The sequence below is a fragment of the Oncorhynchus keta genome, chromosome 1 (assembly GCF_023373465.1).
Source record: "Oncorhynchus keta strain PuntledgeMale-10-30-2019 chromosome 1, Oket_V2, whole genome shotgun sequence".
NCBI classification, from domain to species: Eukaryota; Metazoa; Chordata; class Actinopteri; order Salmoniformes; family Salmonidae; genus Oncorhynchus; species Oncorhynchus keta.
Genome location: NC_068421.1, coordinates 72,472,221 through 72,495,344, shown reverse-complemented (window position 1 = coordinate 72,495,344; position 23,124 = coordinate 72,472,221). Strand labels below are relative to the sequence as shown.

General features: G+C 43.6%; 1 protein-coding gene across 1 annotated transcript; it reads right to left on the bottom strand.

Moving 5' to 3' along the window:
- Nucleotides 1-547: 547 nt before the first annotated feature.
- rgs4 (regulator of G protein signaling 4) lies at nt 548-22,756 on the bottom strand. The gene is made up of 5 exons (XM_035784887.2): nt 22,540-22,756; nt 22,077-22,175; nt 16,870-16,931; nt 2,257-2,420; nt 548-1,785 (listed from the first exon to the last, which is right to left on the bottom strand). Exons 1-5 carry the CDS (start codon nt 22,581-22,583, stop codon nt 1,546-1,548), a joined length of 609 nt encoding a protein of 202 aa, XP_035640780.1. The 5' UTR covers nt 22,584-22,756; the 3' UTR covers nt 548-1,545.
- Nucleotides 22,757-23,124: the final 368 nt, after the last annotated feature.

Here is a 23,124-nt window from a genome sequence, read left to right as displayed (position 1 = left end):
TATAGGACGGGTCAAGACTACGTATGGGAGAAGCAAAGAGTGAGTGAACCTAGTCTTCTCTACGGTTGTTTCTTCTATTTTTGACCAACTCTTATGCCAAGTTGTATGTATGTAAATACTGTCTTTTCCACATTAAAGCTGTAGTCTGTGGTAATAAACTAGTTGGAATAGTGTGTACTGGAGCATATCTTCTGTCACTGGCACTGTGACCTATACCGTGGGAGGTAAAATCAATATTTATACTGAGAGCAGTCCATAGTTTCAAGTAGTTTAATCTAGTGTCTGTGTAACTCTCTGTCATCCCGTTTCTCTGTTTATCAACAAATGAACTAATTAAATCAGAATGTTTTTGTGGTGATGTATTCAGTTTATACAGGGCAATGGAATTATTGGACTACATGGTCGTAGGAAACTGCATATTGCCTTAAATAGAATACGTACAGCTAGTGTGCTGAAATTAGGATATGTATGTTTTCGAAACTGGTACATTTTACAATATTGGCCTTTCGTTCATTTGGATAAATGTATGAAAATAAGTAACCATCTCTGTTGATGCATCGTTTTATTCACAAATAAATGATGAATAAACGTGTCAAGAAAACAACAAGAGAATAAATATGAAGATGATTATTACATTGTATAATAAATATGTAGCCATCATCATTGGAGGCGAGTAGGAGTAATGTTTTAACAAAACTTACAGAACCATATAATGATACCAATATCATTACCAATAACCATATAATGATAAAGTATCAATATGTTTACTTCATAAGCACGTCAGGAAAGGATCAGCTGAAGCAAGTCGCTTGAATTGCTCAAATGGGAGTGTGTGTTTGTCTCTGTGTGTGTTAGAGGTGGATAGAGAAGTAATTCCAGATTGTTTCTCCCTGTGTTGTGAATCAAAACATCACCTAGTCATGACGTTGTTGTCAGGTTAACAGAAGGCCAGTGAGTTACACCTTACCGGTGCATGAACTGGCCACAGGTAAAGTAAAGACAGAAAAACAGAGTCAAACAAACAACAGTCAGGTGAAATAAGTTTTTAACACCAATCCATTCAGAAACTATAATCTAATTTAACACTCAGTTTGAAGAAGTGCATTTTCATTATTGGTGTTTAAGCATGACTTAGCATGGAGCCCTTGATTAAAACCAGACAGAGGGGACACAGGGAACTAACCAGGGTGAAATACCTAAATGCTTGTTTGAACCATTTGAATATTTTTAGAGATCTGGAAGATAGTCAGTGTAAAGAAAGCAGACCCTCGCACGACAATGAAAATAAGAGAATGGAACATCCTTTCAGGAGCATATTTCTCCCGAAAAATGACAGTTCTCTCCCTCTCCAATCGTCCCCTCGTCTCAAAAGTAATCTATTTGTGATGCGTGTTGAAATAGTTATCTGGAACAATGGACAGAAAAAATAAAACCCCACCCACTCATAATAATGTTTTCTCTTCAAGACTACCTGCTCTTTCCCTCACAGATTGACAAAATTTTACACATTCTTCAATCCATCCTTGTTTCTCTCTCCATCTCCATCTATGCACCACATCTGTTCTCAGAACAACCTATTTTTCCTCCTATCTTCTTCAGTGCACAGAGTGGGGTGGTGGTGCTCAACAGGGACAGATCCTGGATCAGTTTGGAGTGGAGGAACCTTCTGTATGAGTCTTTCTCCATCAAATTGAAGATCTTCTGCTGGGCGTCATTGAAACAGGATAAGCCGGCAATAGACAGGTTCTGTCTGGTCTCCTCTCGCGTTGCTGAGTCCAGGTTCACCTGATAGGGAGAGGGAAAAAGAGATATACACTGTATAAGTAATGCAATAGAACATGGGTACTGTATCAACAAAATGTGCCACCAAAAGTGCTATAAAAATCCAAAAGGACAATCCCAAAGGAAAAACTACAGGTGTTTTTCGAAAGGGGGGATTCATTGAAGGGGAAATCCTCAGTTGAAACAATAACAAAGCGTGCTTTGTTGAGGGATGGGTGGGGATGGAGAAATGTAACCACTCTCAAATTCATAGAAATCAAAATTATATGATGCTATAAAAATTATAGTTTAAACCATCTTTTGAGAGTGGCTCTCAGTTGGTATAGGTTGTGTTGCTCTTGTTAACATAATATTTGCATATGTTCAAGCCGTCACTGTAAATAAGAATTTATTCTGTCTGTCTTGTCTGGTTAAATAATGAAATATAATAATTTTAAAAAGTCATAAACATGCCAATCATTATTCCCATTTGACCTCATTTGGAGAGTCTGCCTCAATGTACTGTTCGTAGATCTCTTTAGCTTTGGCCACCATCTTGTTTGGGGAAGACTTTTTGTATTCCTCGCAAGCGTTCCAGAATTCCAAGTTCTCCTGGCTGAGCTCTGACTTCAGGAACGCAGTGAACACTGTACGACCACCTGATAGACAGACAGACAAACAAACAGAGAAAGAGGTTAGGTTAGGTCAGTCTGAGATCCTCTTGCTTAGCATGTGTAACATCCAGAGAAATTTCCAGGGTGCTAGGTTGAGTGTTCGATATGAAACCATACACTATTAAACTATCCTAACTGCTTTTCTCTATTAGAAGGTAGGGGGTGGGGGGTGTTTTGAGAGAGAGAGAGAGAGAGAGAGAGAGCATCCCTCTGTAGGGAGGCAGTGGTGGAGGTCAAGGCCTGGATGGTTCTCAGGAGGCGTTGCTCCTGCTCTGTGTCCCAGCCTGGTCTCAGACTAGACGTAACATAGTAAAAGTAAAAACTACGATACGTTTGGGATGGTTACATAAGACAGATGGTTATTGAGGCAAAAACAAAAGTATGGTGGTTGGTTGGGGTGGATGGGTAGCCATTTCAGGCAAACATCTAGCAACCCAAAGGTTGTGAGTTCAAATCTCATCACGGATCATTTTAGCTAATTAACATATTTTCAACTACTTACTACTTTATAGCTACTTTTCAACTACTTATCATGTTAGCTAACCCTTGCCCTAACCCTAACCCTTAATCTAACTCCTGAACTTAACCCTAACCTCTAACCCTAACCTCTAGCCTAGCTAACGTTAGCCAGCTAACTAACGTTAGCAATCTAGTTGGAATTCATAACATATCATACATTTTGCTAATTCGTAACAAATAGTAAGTTTTGCAAATTCGTAAAATATTGTACATTTTGAAAATTGTTAACATATAACACAAATTGTAATGAGTAGCCAAGATGGCGTAGCAGTAAGTCGTCCTGTGGTATCGTCTCTCTGTAAATATCTGTAAATATAGTCTCTTTTTCGTTTTAGATATTTTTCTTTGCATATCTTTAAAAACATTTTGCTAAAACTAAGCTTCCAAATACTCTCCTGCAATCCGCCTCACCCAATGTAGCTACTTTTCCTGAAGTATTTATATTTACTTCAGAACCGGAACCCCTCAACTGAAGCTAGCCAGCAAACCACCAGCTATGCTAGCGGTATTCAGCTAACCGGTCATCAGCTAACCTTTAGCTCGGAATGCTCTCGCCAGTTCGAACAACGCGACGCTAACCAGAGCATAACGGACCTATTTATCTTTTTATCCCCGGATTCCCTCCGCAAACTGAACATTTTTTTCAGCTGGATCTTCACAACTAGCTATCGAGCTAAACCGCAACCCTGGTTGATTACTCCTGGCTAGCGTTTCCACCCACGTAGCTTGAAGCTAGCCCGGCCAGAGCTCCTGTGTTCCTAGCATACTCCTGGGCTTCTATACCCGGATCCACGACCGGTCTATCGATGTCACTGCATGAAGAGGAATAAACAGACTCACCCCATCGCAACGTCCTCCAAAGGCTAACTCTCTAGCCCTCGCTATCTCCTTGCTTGCTAATTCGGCATGCTAACTGCTAGCTTGTTTAGCCCAGGTCCGCTAACTACTACCTTGTTTACCCCGGCCTGCTAATCTGTTAACTTGTTAGCACAGGCCTGCTAACCGTCTGCATCGCAGTGGCCCATATGTACTTTCTATCTCTTCCCGATTTTTAAAATTTGTTTATACCTTCCGGAGACCTGCCTCACCCAATGTAATACGGAATCGCTATTATTTTTAATTTTTAGAACACACTCAAGAACCTCCAGAAGCTAACCAGCTAACTAGCTACAAGCTATTTAGTAATTGTTAGTTTTTTTTAACCTGGATAACACTCGCCAGTCCAGCCCCCCTGCCCCATCCACCGCTGCCCCTGGACTCTGATCACTTGGCTACATAGCTGATGCACGCTGGACTGTCCATTCTGCTTGTTTGTTTTATCTGTCAGCCCCGTTGCCTTGTCAATGCCATTTTACCTGCTGCTGTTATGCTAGCTGATTAGCTGTTGTCTCACCCACTGTTTTAGCTAGCTTTCCCAATTCAACACCTGTGATTACTGTATGCCTCGCTGTATGTCTCTCTCAAATGTCAATATGCCTTGTATACTGTTGCTCAGGTTAGTTATCATTGTTTTAGTTCACAATGGAGCCCCTAGGCCCACTCCTCATACCCCTGATACCTCCTTTGTCCCACCTCCCACATATGCGGTGACCTCACCCATTACAACCAGCATGTCCAGAGATAAAACCTCTCTCATCATCACCCAGTGCCTGGGCTTACCTCCGCCGTACCCGCACCCCACCATACCCCTGTCTGCGCATTATGCCCTGAATATATTCTACCATGCCCAGAAACCTGCTCCTCTTATTCTCTGTCCCCAACGCTCTAGGCGACCAGTTTTGATAGCCTTTAGCCGCACCCTCATACTACTCCTTCTCTGTTCCGCGGGTGATGTGGAGGTAAACCCAGGCCCTGCATGTCCCCAGGCACCCTCATTTGTTGACTTCTGTGATCGAAAAAGCCTTGGTTTCATGCATGTCAACATCAGAAGCCTCCTCCCTAAGTTTGTTTTACTCACTGCTTTAGCACACTCTGCTAACCCTGATGTCCTTACCGTGTCTGAATCCTGGCTCAGGAAGGCCACCAAAAATTCAGAGTTTTCCATACCCAACTATAACATCTTCCGTCAAGATAGAACTGCCAAAGGGGGAGGAGTTGCAGTCTACTGCAGAGATAGCCTGCAAAGTAATGTCATACTTTCCAGGTCCATACCCAAACAGTTCGAACTACTAATTCTGAAAATTACTCTCTCCAGAAATAAGTCTCTCACTGTTGCCGCCTGCTACCGACCCCCCTCAGCTCCCAGCTGTGCCCTGGACACCATTTGTGAATTGATTGCCCCCCATCTAGCTTCAGAGTTTGTTCTGTTAGGTGACCTAAACTGGGATATGCTTAACACCCCGGCAGTCCTACAATCTAAGCTCGATGCCCTCAATCTCACACAAATCATCAAGGAACCCACCAGGTCAAATCAAATCAAATCCAATTTTATTTGTCACATACACATGGTTAGCAGATGTTAATGCGAGTGTAGCGAAATGCTTGTGCTTCTAGTTCCGACAATGCAGTGATAACCAACAAGTAATCTAACTAACAATTCCAAAACTACTGTCTTATACACAGTGTAAGGGGATAAAGAATATGTACATAAGGATATATGAATGAGTGATGGTGCAGAGCAGCATACAGTAGATGGTATCGAGTACAGTATATACATATGAGATGAGTATGTAGACAAAGTAAACAAAGTGGCATAGTTAAAGTGGCTAGTGATACAAGTATTACATAAGGATGCAGTCGATGATGTAGAGTACAGTATATACGTATGCATATGAGATGAATAATGTAGGGTAAGTAACATTATATAAGGTAGCATTGTCTAAAGTGGCTAGTGATATATTTACATCATTTCCCATCAATTCCCATTATTAAAGTGGCTGGAGTTGTGTCAATGACAGTGTGTTGGCAGCAGCCACTCAATGTTAGTGGTGGCTGTTTAACAGTCTGATGGCCTTGAGATAGAAGCTGTTTTTCAGTCTCTCGGTCCCAGTTTTGATGCACCTGTACTGACCTCGCCTTCTGGATGATAGCGGGGTGAACAGGCAGTGGTTCGGGTGGTTGATGTCCTTGATGATCTTTATGGCCTTCCTGTAACATCGGGTGGTGTAGGTGTCCTGGAGGGCAGGTAGTTTGCCCCCGGTGATGCGTTGTGCAGACCTCACTACCCTCTGGAGAGCCTTACGGTTGAGGGCGGAGCAGTTGCCGTACCAGGCGGTGATACAGCCCGCCAGGATGCTCTCGATTGTGCATCTGTAGAAGTTTGTGAGTGCTTTTGGTGACAAGCCGAATTTCTTCAGCCTCCTGAGGTTGAAGAGGCGCTGCTGCGCCTTCTTCACGACGCTGTCAGTGTGAGTGGACTAATTCAGTTTGTCTGTGATGTGTATGCCGAGGAACTTAAAACTTGCTACCCTCTCCACTACTGTTCCATCGATGTGGATAGGGGGGTGTTCCATCTGCTGTTTCCTGAAGTCCACAATCATCTCCTTAGTTTTGTTGACGTTGAGTGTGAGGTTATTTTCCTGACACCACACTCAGAGGGCCCTCACCTCCTCCCTGTAGGCCGTCTCGTCATTGTGTCGTCCGCAAACTTGATGATTGAGTTGGAGGCGTGCGTGGCCACGCAGTCGTGGGTGAACAGGGAGTACAGGAGAGGGCTCAGAACGCACCCTTGTGGGGCCCCCTTGTTGAGGATCAGCGGGGAGGAGATGTTGTTGCCTACCCTCACCACCTGGGGGCGGCCCGTCAGGAAGTCCAGTACCCAGTTGCACAGGGCGGGGTCGAGACCCAGGGTCTCGAGCTTGATGACGAGCTTGGAGGGTACTATGGTGTTGAATGCCGAGCTGTAGTCGATGAACAGCATTCTCACATAGGTATTCCTCTTGTCCAGGTGGGTTAGGGCAGTGTGCAGTGTGGTTGAGATTGCATCGTCTGTGGACCTATTTGGGCGGTAAGCAAATCGGAGTGGGTCTAGGGTGTCAGGTAGGGTGGAGGTGATATGGTCCTTGATTAGTCTCTCAAAGCACTTCATGATGACGGAAGTGAGTGCTACAGGGCGGTAGTCGTTTAGCTCAGTTACCTTAGCTTTCTTGGGAACAGGAACAATGGTGGCCCTCTTGAAGCATGTGGGAACAGCAGACTGGTATAGGGATTGATTGAATATGTCCGTAAACACACCGGCCAGCTGGTCTGCGCATGCTCTGAGGGCGCGGCTGGGGATGCCGTCTGGGCCTGCAGCCTTGCGAGGGTTAACACGTTTAAATGTCTTACTCACCTCGGCTGCAGTGAAGGAGAGACCGCATGTTTTCGTTGCAGGCCGTGTCAGTGGCACTGTATTGTCCTCAAAGCGGGCAAAAAAGTTATTTAGTCTGCCTGGGAGCAAGACATCCTGGTCCCTGACTGGGCTGGGTTTCTTCTTGTAGTCCGTGATTGACTGTAGACCCTGCCACAGTCAATCACGGACTACAAGAAGAACAAGAAGGTACAACCCTAACTCTGTAAGCAAGGGCACCCTCATAGACGTCATCCTGACCAACTGGCCCTCCAAATACACCTCCGCTGTCTTCAACCAGGATCTCAGCGACCACTGCCTCATTTCCTGTATCCGCTACGGTGCCGCAGTCAAACGACCACCCCTCATCACTGTCAAACGCTCCCTAAAACACTTCTGTGAGCAGGCCTTTCTAATCGACCTGGCCCGGGTATCCTGGAAGGACATTGACCTCATCCCGTCAGTTGAGGATGCCTGGTCATTCTTTAAGAGTAACTTCCTCACCATTTTAGATAAGCATGCTCCGTTCAAAAAATGCAGAACTAAGAACAGATACAGCCCTTGGTTCACTCCAGACCTGACTGCCCTCGACCAGCACAAAAACATCCTGTGTGCATTAGCATCGAACAGGCCCCGCGATATGCAACTTTTCAGGGAAGTCAGGAACCAATACACGCAGTCAGTCAGGAAAGCTAAGGCCAGCTTCTTCAGGCAGAAATTTGCATCCTGTAGCTCCAACTCCAAAAAGTTCTGGGACACTGTGAAGTCCATGGAGAACAAGAGCACCTCCTCCCAGCTGCCCACTGGACTGAGGCTAGGGAACACTGTCACCACTGACAAATCCATGATTATCGAAAACTTCAACAAGCATTTCTCAACGGCTGGCCATGCCTTCCGCCTGGCTACTCCTACCTCGGCCAACAGCTCCGGCCCCCCCGCAGCTCCTCGCCCAAGCCTCTCCAGGTTCTCCTTTACCCAAATCCAGATAACAGATGTTCTGAAAGAGCTGCAAAACCTGGACCCGTATAAATCAGCTGGGCTTGACAATCTGGACCCTCTATTTCTGAAACTATCCGCCGCCATTGTCGCAACCCCTATTACCAGCCTGTTCAACGTCTCTTTCATATCGTCTGAGATCCCCAAGGACTGGAAAGCTGCTGCAGTCATCCCCCTCTTCAAAGGGGGAGACACCCTGGACCCAAACTGTTACAGACCTATATCCATTCTGCCCTGCCTATCTAAGGTCTTCGAAAGCCAAGTCAACAAACAGGTCGCTGACCATCTCGAATCCCACCGTAACTTCTCCGCTATGCAATCTGGTTTCCGAGCCGGTCACGGGTGCACCTCAGCCACACTCAAGGTACTAAACGACATCATAACCGCCATCGATAAAAGACAGTACTGTGCAGCCGTCTTCATCGACCTCGCCAAGGCTTTCGACTCTGTCAATCACCAGATTGTTATCGGCAGACTCAGTAGCCTCGGTTTTTCGGATGACTGCCTTGCCTGGTTCACCAATTACTTTTCAGACAGAGTTCAGTGTGTCAAATCAGAGGGCATGCTGTCCGGTCCTCTGGCAGTCTCTATGGGGGTGCCACAGGGTTCAATTCTCGGGCCGACTCTTTTCTCTGTATATATCAATGATGTTGGTCTTGCTGCGGGCGATTCCCTGATCCACCTCTACGCAGACGACACCATTCTATATACTTTCGGCCCGTCAATGGACACTGTGCTATCTAACCTCCAAACGAGCTTCAATGCCATACAACACTCCTTCCGTGGCCTCCAACTGCTCTTAAACGCTAGTAAAACCAAATGCATGCTTTTCAACCGATCGCTGCCTGCACCCGCATGCCCGACGAGCATCACCACACTGGATGGTTCCAACCTTGAATATGTGGACACCTATAAGTACCTAGGTGTCTGGCTAGACTGCAAACTCTCCTTCCAGACCCATATCAAACATCTCCAATCGAAAATCAAATCAAGAGTCGGCTTTCTATTCCGCAACAAAGCCTCCTTCACTCACGCTGCCAAGCTTAACCTAGTAAAACTGACTATCCTACCGATCCTCGACTTCGGCGATGTCATCTACAAAATCGCTTCCAACACTCTACTCAGCAAACTGGATGCAGTTTATCACAGTGCCATCCGTTTTGTCACTAAAGCACCTTATACTACCCACCACTGCGACTTGTATGCTCGAGTCGGCTGGCCCTCGCTACATATTCGTCGCCAGACCCACTGGCTCCAGGTCATCTACAAGGCCATGCTAGGTAAAGCTCCGCCTTATCTCAGTTCACTGGTCACGATGGCTACACCCATCCGTAGCACGCGCTCCAGCAGGTGTATCTCACTGATCATCCCTAAAGCCAACACCTCATTCGGCCGCCTTTCGTTCCAGTACTCTGCTGCCTGTGACTGGAACGAACTGCAAAAATCGCTGAAGTTGGAGACTTTTATCTCCCTCACCAACTTCAAACATCAGCTATCTGAGCAGCTAACCGATCGCTGCAGCTGTACATAACCTATTGGTAAATAGCCCACCCATTTTCACCTACCTCCTCCCCACAGTTTTTATTTATTTACTTTTCTGCTCTTTTGCACACCAATATCTCTACCTGTACATGATCATTTATCACTCCAGTGTTAATCTGCAATATTGTAATTATTTGCCTACCTCCTCATGCCTTTTGCACACATTGTATATAGACTCCCCTTTTTTCTACTGTGTTATTGACTTGTTAATTGTTTACTCCATGTGTAACTCTGTGTTGTCTGTTCACACTGCTATGCTTTATCTTGGCCAGGTCGCAGTTGCAAATGAGAACTTGTTCTCAACTAGCCTACCTGGTTAAATAAAGGTGAAATTAAAAATTAAAAAAATTAAAAATAAAAAAAAATAATACGAAATGGGTGCTGGACATATAAAATTATATATGGTGTCCCCACGGATGTCCCCACACACAGCATGACACCACAGGGAATGCCAACACACACACACACACACACACACACACACACACACACACACACACACACACACACACACACACACACACAAACACAGATACACACAAACACAGATACACACACACTGTTTGTTCACCAGCAACTGCTAATAACCCAACCACCAGAATATACAGTAGAAGTCGGAAGTTTAACTACACCTTAGCCGAATACATTTAAACTCAGTTTTTCACAATTCCTGATTTAATCCAAATAAAAATGCCCTGTCTTAGGTCAGTTAGAATCACCACTTTTATTTTAAGAATGTGAAATATCAGAATAATAGTAGAGAGAATGATTTATTTCAGCTTTTATTTCTTTCATCACATTCCCAGTGGGTCAGAAGTTTACATACACTCAATTAGTATTGGGTAGCATTGCCTTTAAATTGTTTAACTTGGGTCAAACATTTCGGGTAGCCTTCCACAAGCTTCCCACAATAAGTTGGGTTATTTTTGGCCCATTCTTCCTGACAGAGCTGGTGTCAGGTGTGTAGGCCTCCTTGCTCACACACACTTTTTCAGTTCTGCCCACAAATGTTCTATAGGATTGAGGTCATGGCTTTGTGATGGCCACTCCAATATACCTTGACTTTGTTGTCCTTAAGCCATTTTGCCACAACTTTGGAAGTATGCATGGGGTCATTGTCCATTTGGAAGACCCATTTGAGACCAAACTTTAACTTCCTGACTGATGTCTTGATGTTGCTTCAATATATCCACATAATTTTCCATCCTCATGAAGCCATCGATTTTGTGAAGTGCACCAGTCCCTCCTGCAGCAAAGCACCCCCACAACATGATGCTGCCACCCCCGTGCTTCAGGGTTGGGATGGTGTTCTTCGGCTTGCCCCTTTATCCTCCAAACATAACGATGGTCATTATGGCCAAACAGTTTCATTTTTGTTTCATCAGACCAGAGGGCATTTCTCCAAAAAGTATGATCTTTGTCCTCCTGTGCATTTTCAAACCGTAATCTGGCTTTTTTATGGCAGTTTTGGAGTAGTGGCTTCTTCCTTGCTGAGTGGCCTTTCTGGTTATGTCGATATAGGACTCGTTTTACTGTGGATATAGATACTTTTGTACATGTTTTCCTCCAGCATTTTCACAAGGTCCTTTGCTGTTGTTCTGGGATTGATTTACACTTTTCGCACCAAAGTACATTCATCTCTAGGAGACAGAACACATCTCCTTCCTGAGCGGTATGAGCTGGGCTGCATGGTCTCATGGAGTTTATGCTTGCGTACTATTGTTTGTACAGATGTACGTGGTACCTTCAGGCGCTTGGAAATTGAACCAGACTTGTGGAGGTCTATATATTTTTTCTGAGGTCTTAACTGATTTCTTTTGATTTTCCCATGATGTCAAGAAAAGAGTCACTGAGTTGAAGCTAGGCCTTGAAATACATCCACAGGTACACCTCCAATTGACTCAGATAATGTCAATTAGCCTATCAGAAGCTTCTAAAGCCATGATATAATTTTCTGGAATTTTCCAAGCTGTTTAAAAGGCACAGTCAACTTATGGTACGTAAATGTCTGACCCACTGGAATTGTGATACAGTGAATTATAAATTAAATAATCTGACTGTAAACAATTGTTGGAAAAATGACTTGTGTCATGCACAAAGTAGATGTCCTAACCGACCCGCACCCGACACTAACCCGCAAATATAGACAATGTGTTGTAGAGTCAGAGATAGCAGAACGATTTATTGAAATGTTTTCTTATGTCCAAATTTCTCAATGAAAGTTGGTTTCGACATGTAGCCTATTGTGTAATATCATTTTGAAATATAAGCCTACATACAAAGCATCATCCAACTTGCACAATTGTGTATGCCAACACATAGTGGCTCAAAGACAAAAGTCTGTTTTTAAAACACCACATTAGGCCTACCTTATTATAAATTAGGCCATCACTGTCAATCGTTGTCACGACTTCTGCCGAAGTCGTTGCCTCTCCTTGTTCCCCCCCGAATATGCCGATTTGGCTCTCACCTTCTGTAAAAAGAAGGCGACTCAATTACCACCCCATCGACGGGGGGGATTGTGCGATAGATCTCCTGGTAGACGCTGCATATCCCAAGAGTCACGTGTATCCCCTGTCGCAAGCGGAGACGGAGGCTATGGAGACATATGTCTCTGAATCCCTGCATCAGGGGTTCATTCAGCCATCCATTTCACCCGTCTCCTCGAGTTTCTTTTTTGTGAAGAAAAAGGATGGCGGTTTACGCACGTGCATTGATTATCGAGGTCTTAATAAAATCACAGTGAAATATAGCTACCCGCTACCTCTGATCAATACGGTTATTGAGTTAATGCACGGGGGCACGTTTTTTCACAAAATTGGATCTCAGGAGTGCGTACAATCTGGTGCGTATTAAGAAGGGTGATGAGTGGAAGACGGCATTTAGCACTACCTCATTATGAGTACCTGGTCATGCCATATGGGTTGATGAATGCTCCATCAGTTTTCAAATCATTTGTAGATGAGATCTTCAGGGACCTGCACGGTCAGGGTGTAGTGGTGTATATCGATGATATTCTGATATACTCTGCTACACGCGCCGAGCATGTGTCCCTGGTGCGCAGGGTGCTTGGTCGCCTGTTGGAGCATGATCTATATGTCAAGGCTGAGAAATGCTTGTTTTTTCAACAATCCATCTCCTTCCTAGGGCATCGGATTTCCACTTCAGGAGTGGAGATGGAGAGCGACCGCATTACAGCCGTGCGTAATTGGCCGACTCCAACCACGGTAAAGGAGTTGCAGCGTTTTTTGGAGTTTTCCAATTACTACCGGAGGTTTATCCGGGGTTTTGGTCAGGTGGCAGCTCCCATTACCTCACTGCTAAAGGGGGGCCCGGTGCGCTTGCAGTGGTCGGCTGAGGCGAACAGGGCTTTTGAGCACCTGAAGACTCTGTTTACCTCGGTGCCTGTGCTGGCTCATCCGGATCCCTCTTTGCTATTCATAGTGGAGGTGGACGCATCCGAAGCTGGGATAGGAGCAGTGCTCTCTCAGCGTTCGGGTACGCCACTGAAGCTTCGCCCCTGTGCTTTCTTTTCGAAGAAGCTCAGCCCAGCGGAGCGAAACTATGATGTGGGGAACCGAGAGCTGTTAGCTGTCGTAGAAGCCTTGAAGGTGTGGAGGCATTGGCTTGAGGGGGCTAAACACCCTTTTCTCATCTGGACTGACCACCGCAATCTGGAGTACATCCGGCAGGCGAAGAGATTGAATCCTCGCCAGGCAAGGTGGGCCATGTTTTTCACTCGTTTTGTGTTTACTCTTTCTTACAGACCAGGCTCCCAGAACATTAAGGCAGACGCATTGTCTCGGCTGTATGACACAGAGGAGCGGTCCATGGATCCCACTCCCATACTCCCAGCTTCGTGTCTGGTGGCGCCGGTAGTGTGGGAGCTGGACGCGGACATTGAGCGGGCGTTACAGAACCTTCTCCCCCTGAGTGTCCAGCTGGTCGTCTGTACGTTCCGTCTGCTGTCCGCGACCGATTGATATATTGGGCTCACACGTCACCCTCCTCTGGTCATCCTGGGATAGGTCGGACGATGCGCTGTCTTGAAGGAAGGTACTGGTGGCCCACTTTAGCTAAGGATGTGAGGATTTATGTTTCTTCCTGTTCGGTGTGCGCCCAGTGCAAGGCTCCTAGACACCTGCCCAGAGGTAAGCTACAACCTCTACCCGTTCCTCAACGGCCATGGTCGCACCTGTCGGTGGATTTTTTGACTGATCTTCCACCTTCACAGGGTTACACCACGATCCTGGTCGTTGTGGATCGGTTTTCTAAGTCCTGTCGTCTCCTCCCTTTGCCCGGTCTCCCTACGGCCTTACAAACTGCAGAGGCCCTGTTTACACACGTTTTCCGGCACTATGGGGTGCCTGAGGATATAGTGTCTGATCGGGGTCCCCAGTTCACATCAAGGGTCTGGAAGGCGTTCATGGAGCGTCTGGGGATCTCGGTTAGTCTTACCTCAGGTTTTCACCCCGAGAGTAATGGGCAGGTGGAGAGAGTTAACCAGGATGTGGGTAGGTTTCTGCGGTCTTATTGCCAGGATCGGCCGGGGGAGTGGGCGAAGTTAGTGCCCTGGGCAGAGATGGCTCAGAACTCGCTACGTCACTCCTCCACTAACCTTACTCCCTTTCAATGTGTATTAGGGTATCAGCCGGTTCTGGCTCCTTGGCATCAGAGCCAGACCGATGCCCCTGCGGTGGACAATTGGTTTCGGCACGCTGAGGAAACCTGGGAGGCAGCCCACGTCCACCTTCAGCGTGCCATAAGTCGCCAGAAAATTGGCGCAGACCGTCGCCGCAGTGAGGCCCCAGTGTTCGCATCAGGGGACAGGGTCTGGCTCTCGACCCGAAACCTGCCCCTTCGCCTGCTCTGCCGGAAGCTGGGTCCGCGGTTTGTGGGGCCGTTTAAAGTCCTGAGGAGAGTGAACGAGGTATGTTATAGGTTACAACTACCCACTCATTACCGTATTAATCCCTCGTTCCATGTGTCTCTCCTCAGGCCGATGGTGGCTGGCCCGCTCCAGGAGGCTGAAGTGCGTGATGTTCCTCCGCCTCCTCTAGACATCGAGGGGGTTCCGGCATACTCTGTTCGATCCATTTTGGATTTGAGACGTCGGGCGAGGGGCCTTCAGTACCTCGTGGACTGGGAGGGGTACAGGCCGGAGGAGAGATGCTGGGTTCCGGTGGAGGACGTGTTAGATCCTTCCATGTTATCAGAATTCCACCGTCTCATCCGGATCGCCCTGCACCTCGCCCTCCGGGTCGTCCCCGAGGCCGGTGTCGACGCGCAGCTGGAGCCGCGCGTCAGGGGGGGGGGGGTACTGTCACGACTTCTACCGAAGTCGTTGCCTCTCCTTGTTCGGGCGGTGCTCTGCGTTCGACGTCACCGGTCTTCTAGCCATCATTGATCCTTTTTTGATTTTCCATTGGTTTTGTCTTGTCTTCCCACACACCTGTTTTCAATCCCATTCATTACCTGTTGTGTATTTAACCCTCTGTTTCCCCTCATGTCTTTGTCAGAGATTGATTTGTTGTCAGTGTAGTGTTATTGTTTGTATAGGTGCGCGTCGGGTCTTCGTACCCATGTTTTGTTTGTTTGTACATTTATTGTTATGGAGCATACTTGTGGAACTTTATTAAAACACTCCATATTTACACTCCATTTGACTCTCCTGCGCCTGACTTCCCTGCCACCTATTACACCTATGCATGACAATCGTGAATGATAATTCTTCACTTTTTATGCATGAAACATCCATGCTGCATCTGCATTACAACATTTAATCCCTATCAGTTTTATCATGGGAATATGTACTTCGATCTTCTTGAATGATATACACATAATTAGTTTAAGAATGTTTAATCACATTTTAGAGCAGATAGGTAAGAAGCTACACAGCCACCTGTATTTGTTTTCAATCAAAGTATATTTAGCTTCATGTACATTTGGTGTATAATTTTAGTGCAAGAAATGCTTAATCCTGCGTAAATTAGCCTAATATTATATCAGGCTATGTGAGAGGTTATAGACCTACAGTCAGATGTCCAGATTTCAGTTTGGCTACTATTCCATTTAACCCATCTGAGACTACAGTTCCCTTGATGTGCCATATTGAAGTCCCAGTCTTGTGACTGTGGAATTTGTATAGCGCCATACAATCATCACACGTAGCATAGTTGGCACTGCTATCATCCTCTTTTCATCAAATTTTCCCAAACATTGCTTTTCAGTCCCTCCCTTCTCTTTATTTTCAAGTCAACTCTCCATTTCACAGCATTCCTCTTATTTAATAAAAATCCAACATTTTTATTTTTGCCTGAGTGGATTGTCGTTAACTTTTTCATCCCAAGTTCCCAAAAGCATTTGTCGATTGGTGTGTATTTGACATGTGTACAGTTAGGCACTAATGCCAGATAACATCATGAAAAAATGTAGCCTATAGATATGAATTTCACAAGAATTTACATTTATGGATTTTGTGTATGCATTGTTTTCCATTTATTCAACTTGACCACCACCCACCCTCCCTTCATCCACACTATTTTTAATTACCCTAAACCCTCCCACCGCATGGATATAACCACAGGGACTGAGAGTTATGGTTCATCCTGTGCATCACACACACACAGGGAGTGAGCAGAGCAGCAGGGGCTACCCAGAATACCCTCTAGACACATAGCACACGTCCAGAGCATGAAAACGTATCCTGAGAGCTGGCTGAAGTCCCCAACTATACACAGCTAAACCCAAAAGTACCCTACAGCCCACACAGGCATCATGACATCAGTCTTTAAACAGAAACCCAGAGAGTGATAAAGCCCATTTAATTTAATTTAATTTAATTTAATTGGGGTCGGAGAGACGGGGGGAGAGGGGGTGAGGGAGATACAAATGTCACTCAAGTTTTGAAGAAATGTTTTTCCGTGGTCTGGTTTGGTAATAGGTCATGGTAGAGTTTTGTCAGAGATTCAGGAATTCAACACAAGACTCAATTAAATTCAAAATCAATACATCTTTTCAATTCAGTAAACCACCATAACATTTGAGCAAGATCGACTCCCCAATCCTACAGTATTCTAAAGATGTTGCTTGGATTTGTAAGAAACTCACTTTCACAATTCATCAGGTTGTTGAAGGACAGTTTCCATTTCTCCACATCAGCAGGTGAAACTCTAAAACCAGAGAAATAACATAATTATTATACTGTACATCTGTATTACTGGGAGAAACGATAATATTATTAATATTTCAGTTCATCTCTTGTGTGATATCCCACAGTTCTTAACCTGCATATTGCTGATAACCTGTATTTTAATGATAGCCTACCAGTAGATGTCATATCTACCATCTTACATAATGTTATTTACAACAGGACATACTGTATTTGACTACTATATTGACTACTGTATTTTCCATGAGCATCAGCCACACCAGATGCACCTCTTCAAGCTATTGAGTAACCAACCACTTATTTACATTACTCACCTATTTGAGCTAATGAGTAACCCTTTTATAACATTATAAACTGTGTGGTTCGAGCACTGAATGCTTATTGGCTGAAAGCTGTGGTATATTTAAGCAATAACGCACGAGGGGGTGTAGTATTTGGCCAATATACCATTGCTAAGTTCTGTTCTTACGCACGACGCATCACGGAGTGCTTAGACACAACCCTTAGCCGTGGTATATTGGCCATATACCACAAACCCTGAGGTGCCTTATTGCTATTATAAACTGGTTACCAACATAATTACAGCAGTATAAATACATTTTTTTTATCATACCCGTGGTGTACGATCTGATATGCCATTGCTGTCAGCCAATCAGCATTCAGTGCTCAAACCACCTAGTTTATAATAGACCATATACCACGGGTATGACTAAATATGTATTTTAATTACATTGGAAACCAGTTTATAATAGCAATAATGCACCTCGGGGGTTTGTGGTATATGGCAAATAAGCCACGTCTAAGGGCTGTATCCAGGTACTCCGCGTTGCGTCGTCCATAAGAACAGCCCTTAGCTGTGGTATATTGGCCATATACCACACCCCCTCTGGCCTTTTTGCTTAATTATACACCTCTTTGAGCTAATGAGTAAACAACATTTTATAATATTATACAACTCTTTGAGCTAATACGTTACCAACCATTTTATAACATTATCAGGCAGATCGCTCAAGAGAGACTTCGAAATTGGACATCTATCCACGTTCTGAGGACGTCGGAAAATGCCTTCAAAACCGGCAACTAGGGGCAACAGTGAACGCTAATACCATTAAGTGGATGGGCATAATCCCATGACTCTGGACCCTTACCTTAACCATTTGGAATGAGTCCATGAACTTAATGTTTTAACCCTATCCAAAACCTTAACCATTAACCATCTAAATGTAAAGTTCGGAGCAACTTAGAAATGTTTGTTTGGAGAAACGGAATAATACTGAGCAGGAGGAGTCCTTATAATGCACCCCCTTATAAATGTAAATAATGTTTCCAAAATTATAGAATTACTCCTGTCTAATCACACTGAATTTGCCAAATATCGAACAGATTGTTGCGTTGCGGACATAAAAATATTATCTATAGCAGCAAGCACATAACATTTTGAGAACCATATGTTCTCAGAGCGGGGTTGTCCTATGGTTATTTAGCATACAACCTTCCCATAACATTTCCTACAGGTTTCCTCATGGTCCTATTTAAAGTCATGTTCACAGAACATTCAGAGAACGTTAAGAAGCAACGTTCTTCTGTGTGGATGTCAGTACTTCAGAATAATGTTTCCTACAGGTTTCCTCATGGTTCTTTTTAAAGTCATGTTCTCAGAACGTTCAGAGAAGGTGGAAAAAGAACAGACTTCTGTGGGAATTCCAGTACTTCAGCATAACGTTTTCTGCAGGTTTCCTCATGGTTCAATTTAAATACTCTTCTCAGAACATAAAACCACATGAAAACATCAGTAACATTCACAGAATGTTCTAAGAATGTTATTTAAAAACATTCTCAGCATCAAAAAAACTCTTGTTAAATGTGTTTAGATGTGTTGGTCGTGCCCACTAATTGGCCACACCTGATCTTAATGAATGCTTGTTTCCTTTGAAATAGGGTCTGCTTGAATAGACAAAAAGTAACAGCTTTGTATGAGTAAAAAAAAACATGGCATGCTAGCTCCAACCTGGTGGCGTAGTGAACTAATTCCATGGATAGAGAGCAGAAGATCATATGTTTGAACGGTCAGGAAATTTTCACGGTCAGGAAACTTATGGCTTCGTTCCCAGAACCATTGGGAAATCAAAAACATAAGGAACCAAATGTGCTAGCTGGAAAAGGGCTGCTGCCCTTTAATTTGGAGACTTACATTTCCCTCGCTAACTTTAAACATCAGCTATCTGAGCAGCTAACCGATTGCTGCAGCTGTACATAGTCCATCTGTAAATAGCCCACCCAATCTACCTACCTCATCCCCATACTGTTTTTATTTACTTTGCTGTTCTTTTGCACATCAGTATCACTACTTACACACCATCATCTGCTCATCATCATCTGCTCATCTATCACTCCAGTGTTAATCTGCTAAATTGTAATTACTTTGCTACTATGGTCTATTTATTGCCTTTCTTTTCTTTCTATTGTGTTATTGACTGTACGCTTGTTTATTCCATGTGTAACTCTGTGTTGTTGTTTTTGTCACACTGCTTTGCTTTATCTTGGACAGGTCGCAGTTGTAAATGAGAACATAAAAATACATTTAAAATGTCAAATTATTTGTTATTTTTCTTTTTTTTCTACTTATCTATAATTAGACTTATTTTTCTTTCAAATGCATTGTTGGTTAAGGGCTTGCAAGTAAGCATTCACTGTCGACACCTGTTGTACTCAGCGCATTTAACAAATAACATTTGATTTGATTTGATTTGGGGTTTGAAGGTTCACCTTCCAACAGGGCAACGACCCTAAGCACACAGCCAAGACAACTTAAGAGTGGTTTCGGGACGAGTCCCTGAATGCCCAGCCAGAGTGGCCCAGCCAGAGCCCGGTCTTGAACTCGATCAAACATCTCTGGAGAGAGCTGAAAAACAGTGCAGTGACGCTCCCATCCAACCTGACAGAGCTTGAGAAGATCTGCAGAGAAGAATGGGAGAAACTCCCCAAATACAGGTATGCCAACCTTGTAGCGTCATACCCAAGAAGACTCGAGGCTGTAATTTCTGTCAAATGTGCTTCAACAAAGTAAAGGCTCTGAAAACTTATGTTATTCTCATATTTCCGTTAAAAATTTTTATACATTTGCAACATTTAGTTTTGTCATCATGGGGTATTGTGTGTAGATTTATGAGAAAAAAACAACAATTTTATAAATTTTAGAATAAGGCTGTAACGTATCAAAAAGTGGCAAAGGTCAAGCGGTACTTTCCAAATGCACTGTATAATAGTTATATATTGTACAATCTGTGCGTTTCCCTTCTTTTTATTGGTACTGGGCCAGGTCAAGGTCTGATATCTCAAAATCATCTTAAGGCTAAAATCATCTTAGAATCGTAGGATCCTATTTTCAACAATGAACTTAGCCTAAGATGCGTTTATATTTATCTGTTGGACAGTGTCAGAGTGCCAATCATTTTGATAACTTGTGTAGTATTAAAACATATTTTGATAATGTCTCCTGTCTTGTAGGCCTAAGATCTTCCCACTACATGTGTAAATCCTAAAAATGCTTCTGCTGAACTGTATGCGACTAGGCAAATGCAATGACAGAATGCGTTATATTAAAGGATTTTTCTTTACTGAAAGTACCATTTACATTTTTGATCTCAAAGTAAAATATTGGCTACAATCAGATAATCAAAGTTGGTCAATATTAATGCAAACTGTGAGGTTGCAATTAAGGGGTTGTGTTCATTTTTTCTCGTCGTGAGGGCATTGATTTGATTTAGTGCTAATGAAATCAAAAGTCAGGCTGGATATTGTCTATGCTAACTAGTTTAGGGACAACAGATGCTAAACAGATGCAAAAACTGGTCGAATCAACTTTGTTTCCACGTCATTTCAACAACAAAATATAAATGTGATGATGTTGAATCAAGGTTGAAAGCTGATTGGATTTGCAAAACATCATTAAAGGTAAGGGAATTTTGTCTTTTTTTCACCCAACCTTTCAACTAAATACATAGACATGGTGACATGTTTTGTTTATTTCATGTTGAATTCACGTGAGTTGACAACTTAACCAAATGTAAATCAAAACTAGGTGTAGAACTGCACTAAAACCTATTTACCTACGTGTACAATGGGTATTGCCTTGAGAGCATTATTCCCCATGGCGTGATAAATTAATTTAATGGAGTCTGAAAGCTATTTTATCTATGATATATAAACGCAACTTGCAACAATTTCAACGATTTTACTGAGTTACAGCTCATATAAGGAAATTAGTCAATTGCAATAAATTAATTTGGCCCTAATCTATGGTTTTCACATGACTGGGCAGGGGCACAGACATGGGTGGGAAGGTATAGGCCCACCCACTGGGGATTCAGGCCTAGCGAATCAGAAATAGTTTTTCCCCACAAAAGTGCTTTATTACAGACAGAAATACTCCTCAGTTTCATCAGCTGTCCGGGTGGCTGGTCTCAGACGATCTTGCAGGTGAATGAGCCAGATGTGGAGGTCCTGGGCTGGTGTGGTTACACGTTGCCTGTGGTTGTGAGGCCGGTTGGACTTACTGCCAAATTCTCCAAAATGACGTTGGTCGCGACTTATGGTAGAGAAATTAATATAAAATTATCTGGCAACAGTTCTGGTGGACATTCCTGCAGTCATCATCACAATTGCATGTTCCCTCAACTTCAGACATCTGTGGCATTGTGTTGTGTGACAAAACTGCACATTTTAGAGTGGCTTTTTTTTATCCCTATCACAAGGTGCACCTGTGTATTGAGCATGTTGTTTAATCAGCTTCTTGATATGCCACACCTGTCAGGTAGATGGATTATCTTGGCAAAGGAGAAATGCTCACTAACAGGGATGTAAACAAATTTGTGCACAACATTTGAGGGAAATCAGCGTTTTGTGCTTTAGGAACATTTCTGGGATCTTTTATTTCAGCTCACGAAACATGGGACCAACACTTTACATGTTGTGTTTATATTTTTGTTCCGTCTGTATGATAATGAGTATCAAGTGTTTATTTGCTGCTCACATTTAACAGGTCTCCCTGGTAAAATAGATCCTTAATCTCAAAGAGATGTCCTTTATAAATCAATTATAAATAAATCAAAACATTCAAAGTGTCACTATTCTCCTGTACACTCACCTCTTGACAGCGGTCGTCTTCTCTTTGACCTGTTTCTGGTCTGTTGGAAACTCAGGCTTCTGGAGCAGAAAGCCAATCTTGTGTTTGATGTCTTTGGCACTGAGGGAGGAGAGAGAGTGGGTAGTGTTTGGCTACAGAATGTATTAAAACATCTCACAGTCGTGTGTCCTATTATATGTAATGCACTTACTGTATAACAGAACCATGATGCCTGGCACACAAGGCTCGTATTCAACATACATTACTGTCTGAAAATATCCCATTGCAGCACAGACATGACACATTTCAATTGTTAGAATCTCACATGACATGTTGCATTACTTTTGTTGCATCAAATTTTAAACCAAGCATTTTCCAAACGTTACTGTTGCATTTATCCTCTTCCATACAACTCAATACATGTTCCATACACGTTGATAGTGATCTACAACAACATGCTAAAAAACTAGAATAACCATCTTACCTTTTTAAGCAGGTTGCTGGCAGTGTTGCTAATCCCTTACACATGTTGTATGTTTGCTCAATCCAAATCTAGGAGAATTATTTGCAGTGGTTTGGAGTTAAGAGGAGAAGTCTGTAATAGTATGAATGTCCTCAGTGTTTCAGTGGTATGCTGTGTCTTGGTGAAATCTCCCACAGTTGGGGTTTTATACAGCCACAGTGCTCACACACAGACGGCGAGCCAATCACAGCCCTCACTGGGATAAGTATGCTCAATCAATTCTCTCAAAGGGGGGAAATAATATGAGCAGGTATTTGTCAGTGACTGCCTGTTACCCACTGAAGTGGGCATAGCAGCGTGTGGAGGAAATGTAATGCAGTGAAACTGTTATGTGGCTGATTGTTGTACCCACTGAAGTGGGTAACAGAAACAAAAGGTGTTTTTCATTGAAGAAGAGAAGGTGATTTCCATTGCCCTCCCTCTTTGGAACAATTTAGGGTAATTATGTTCTTGTAAAGATGTACAAATACTTTCTTTATTTGCCAATATGATTTGTCCAATATTGCTTTTGCCACCTTGGATTATCGTGTGCTCTTCTCAATGTTT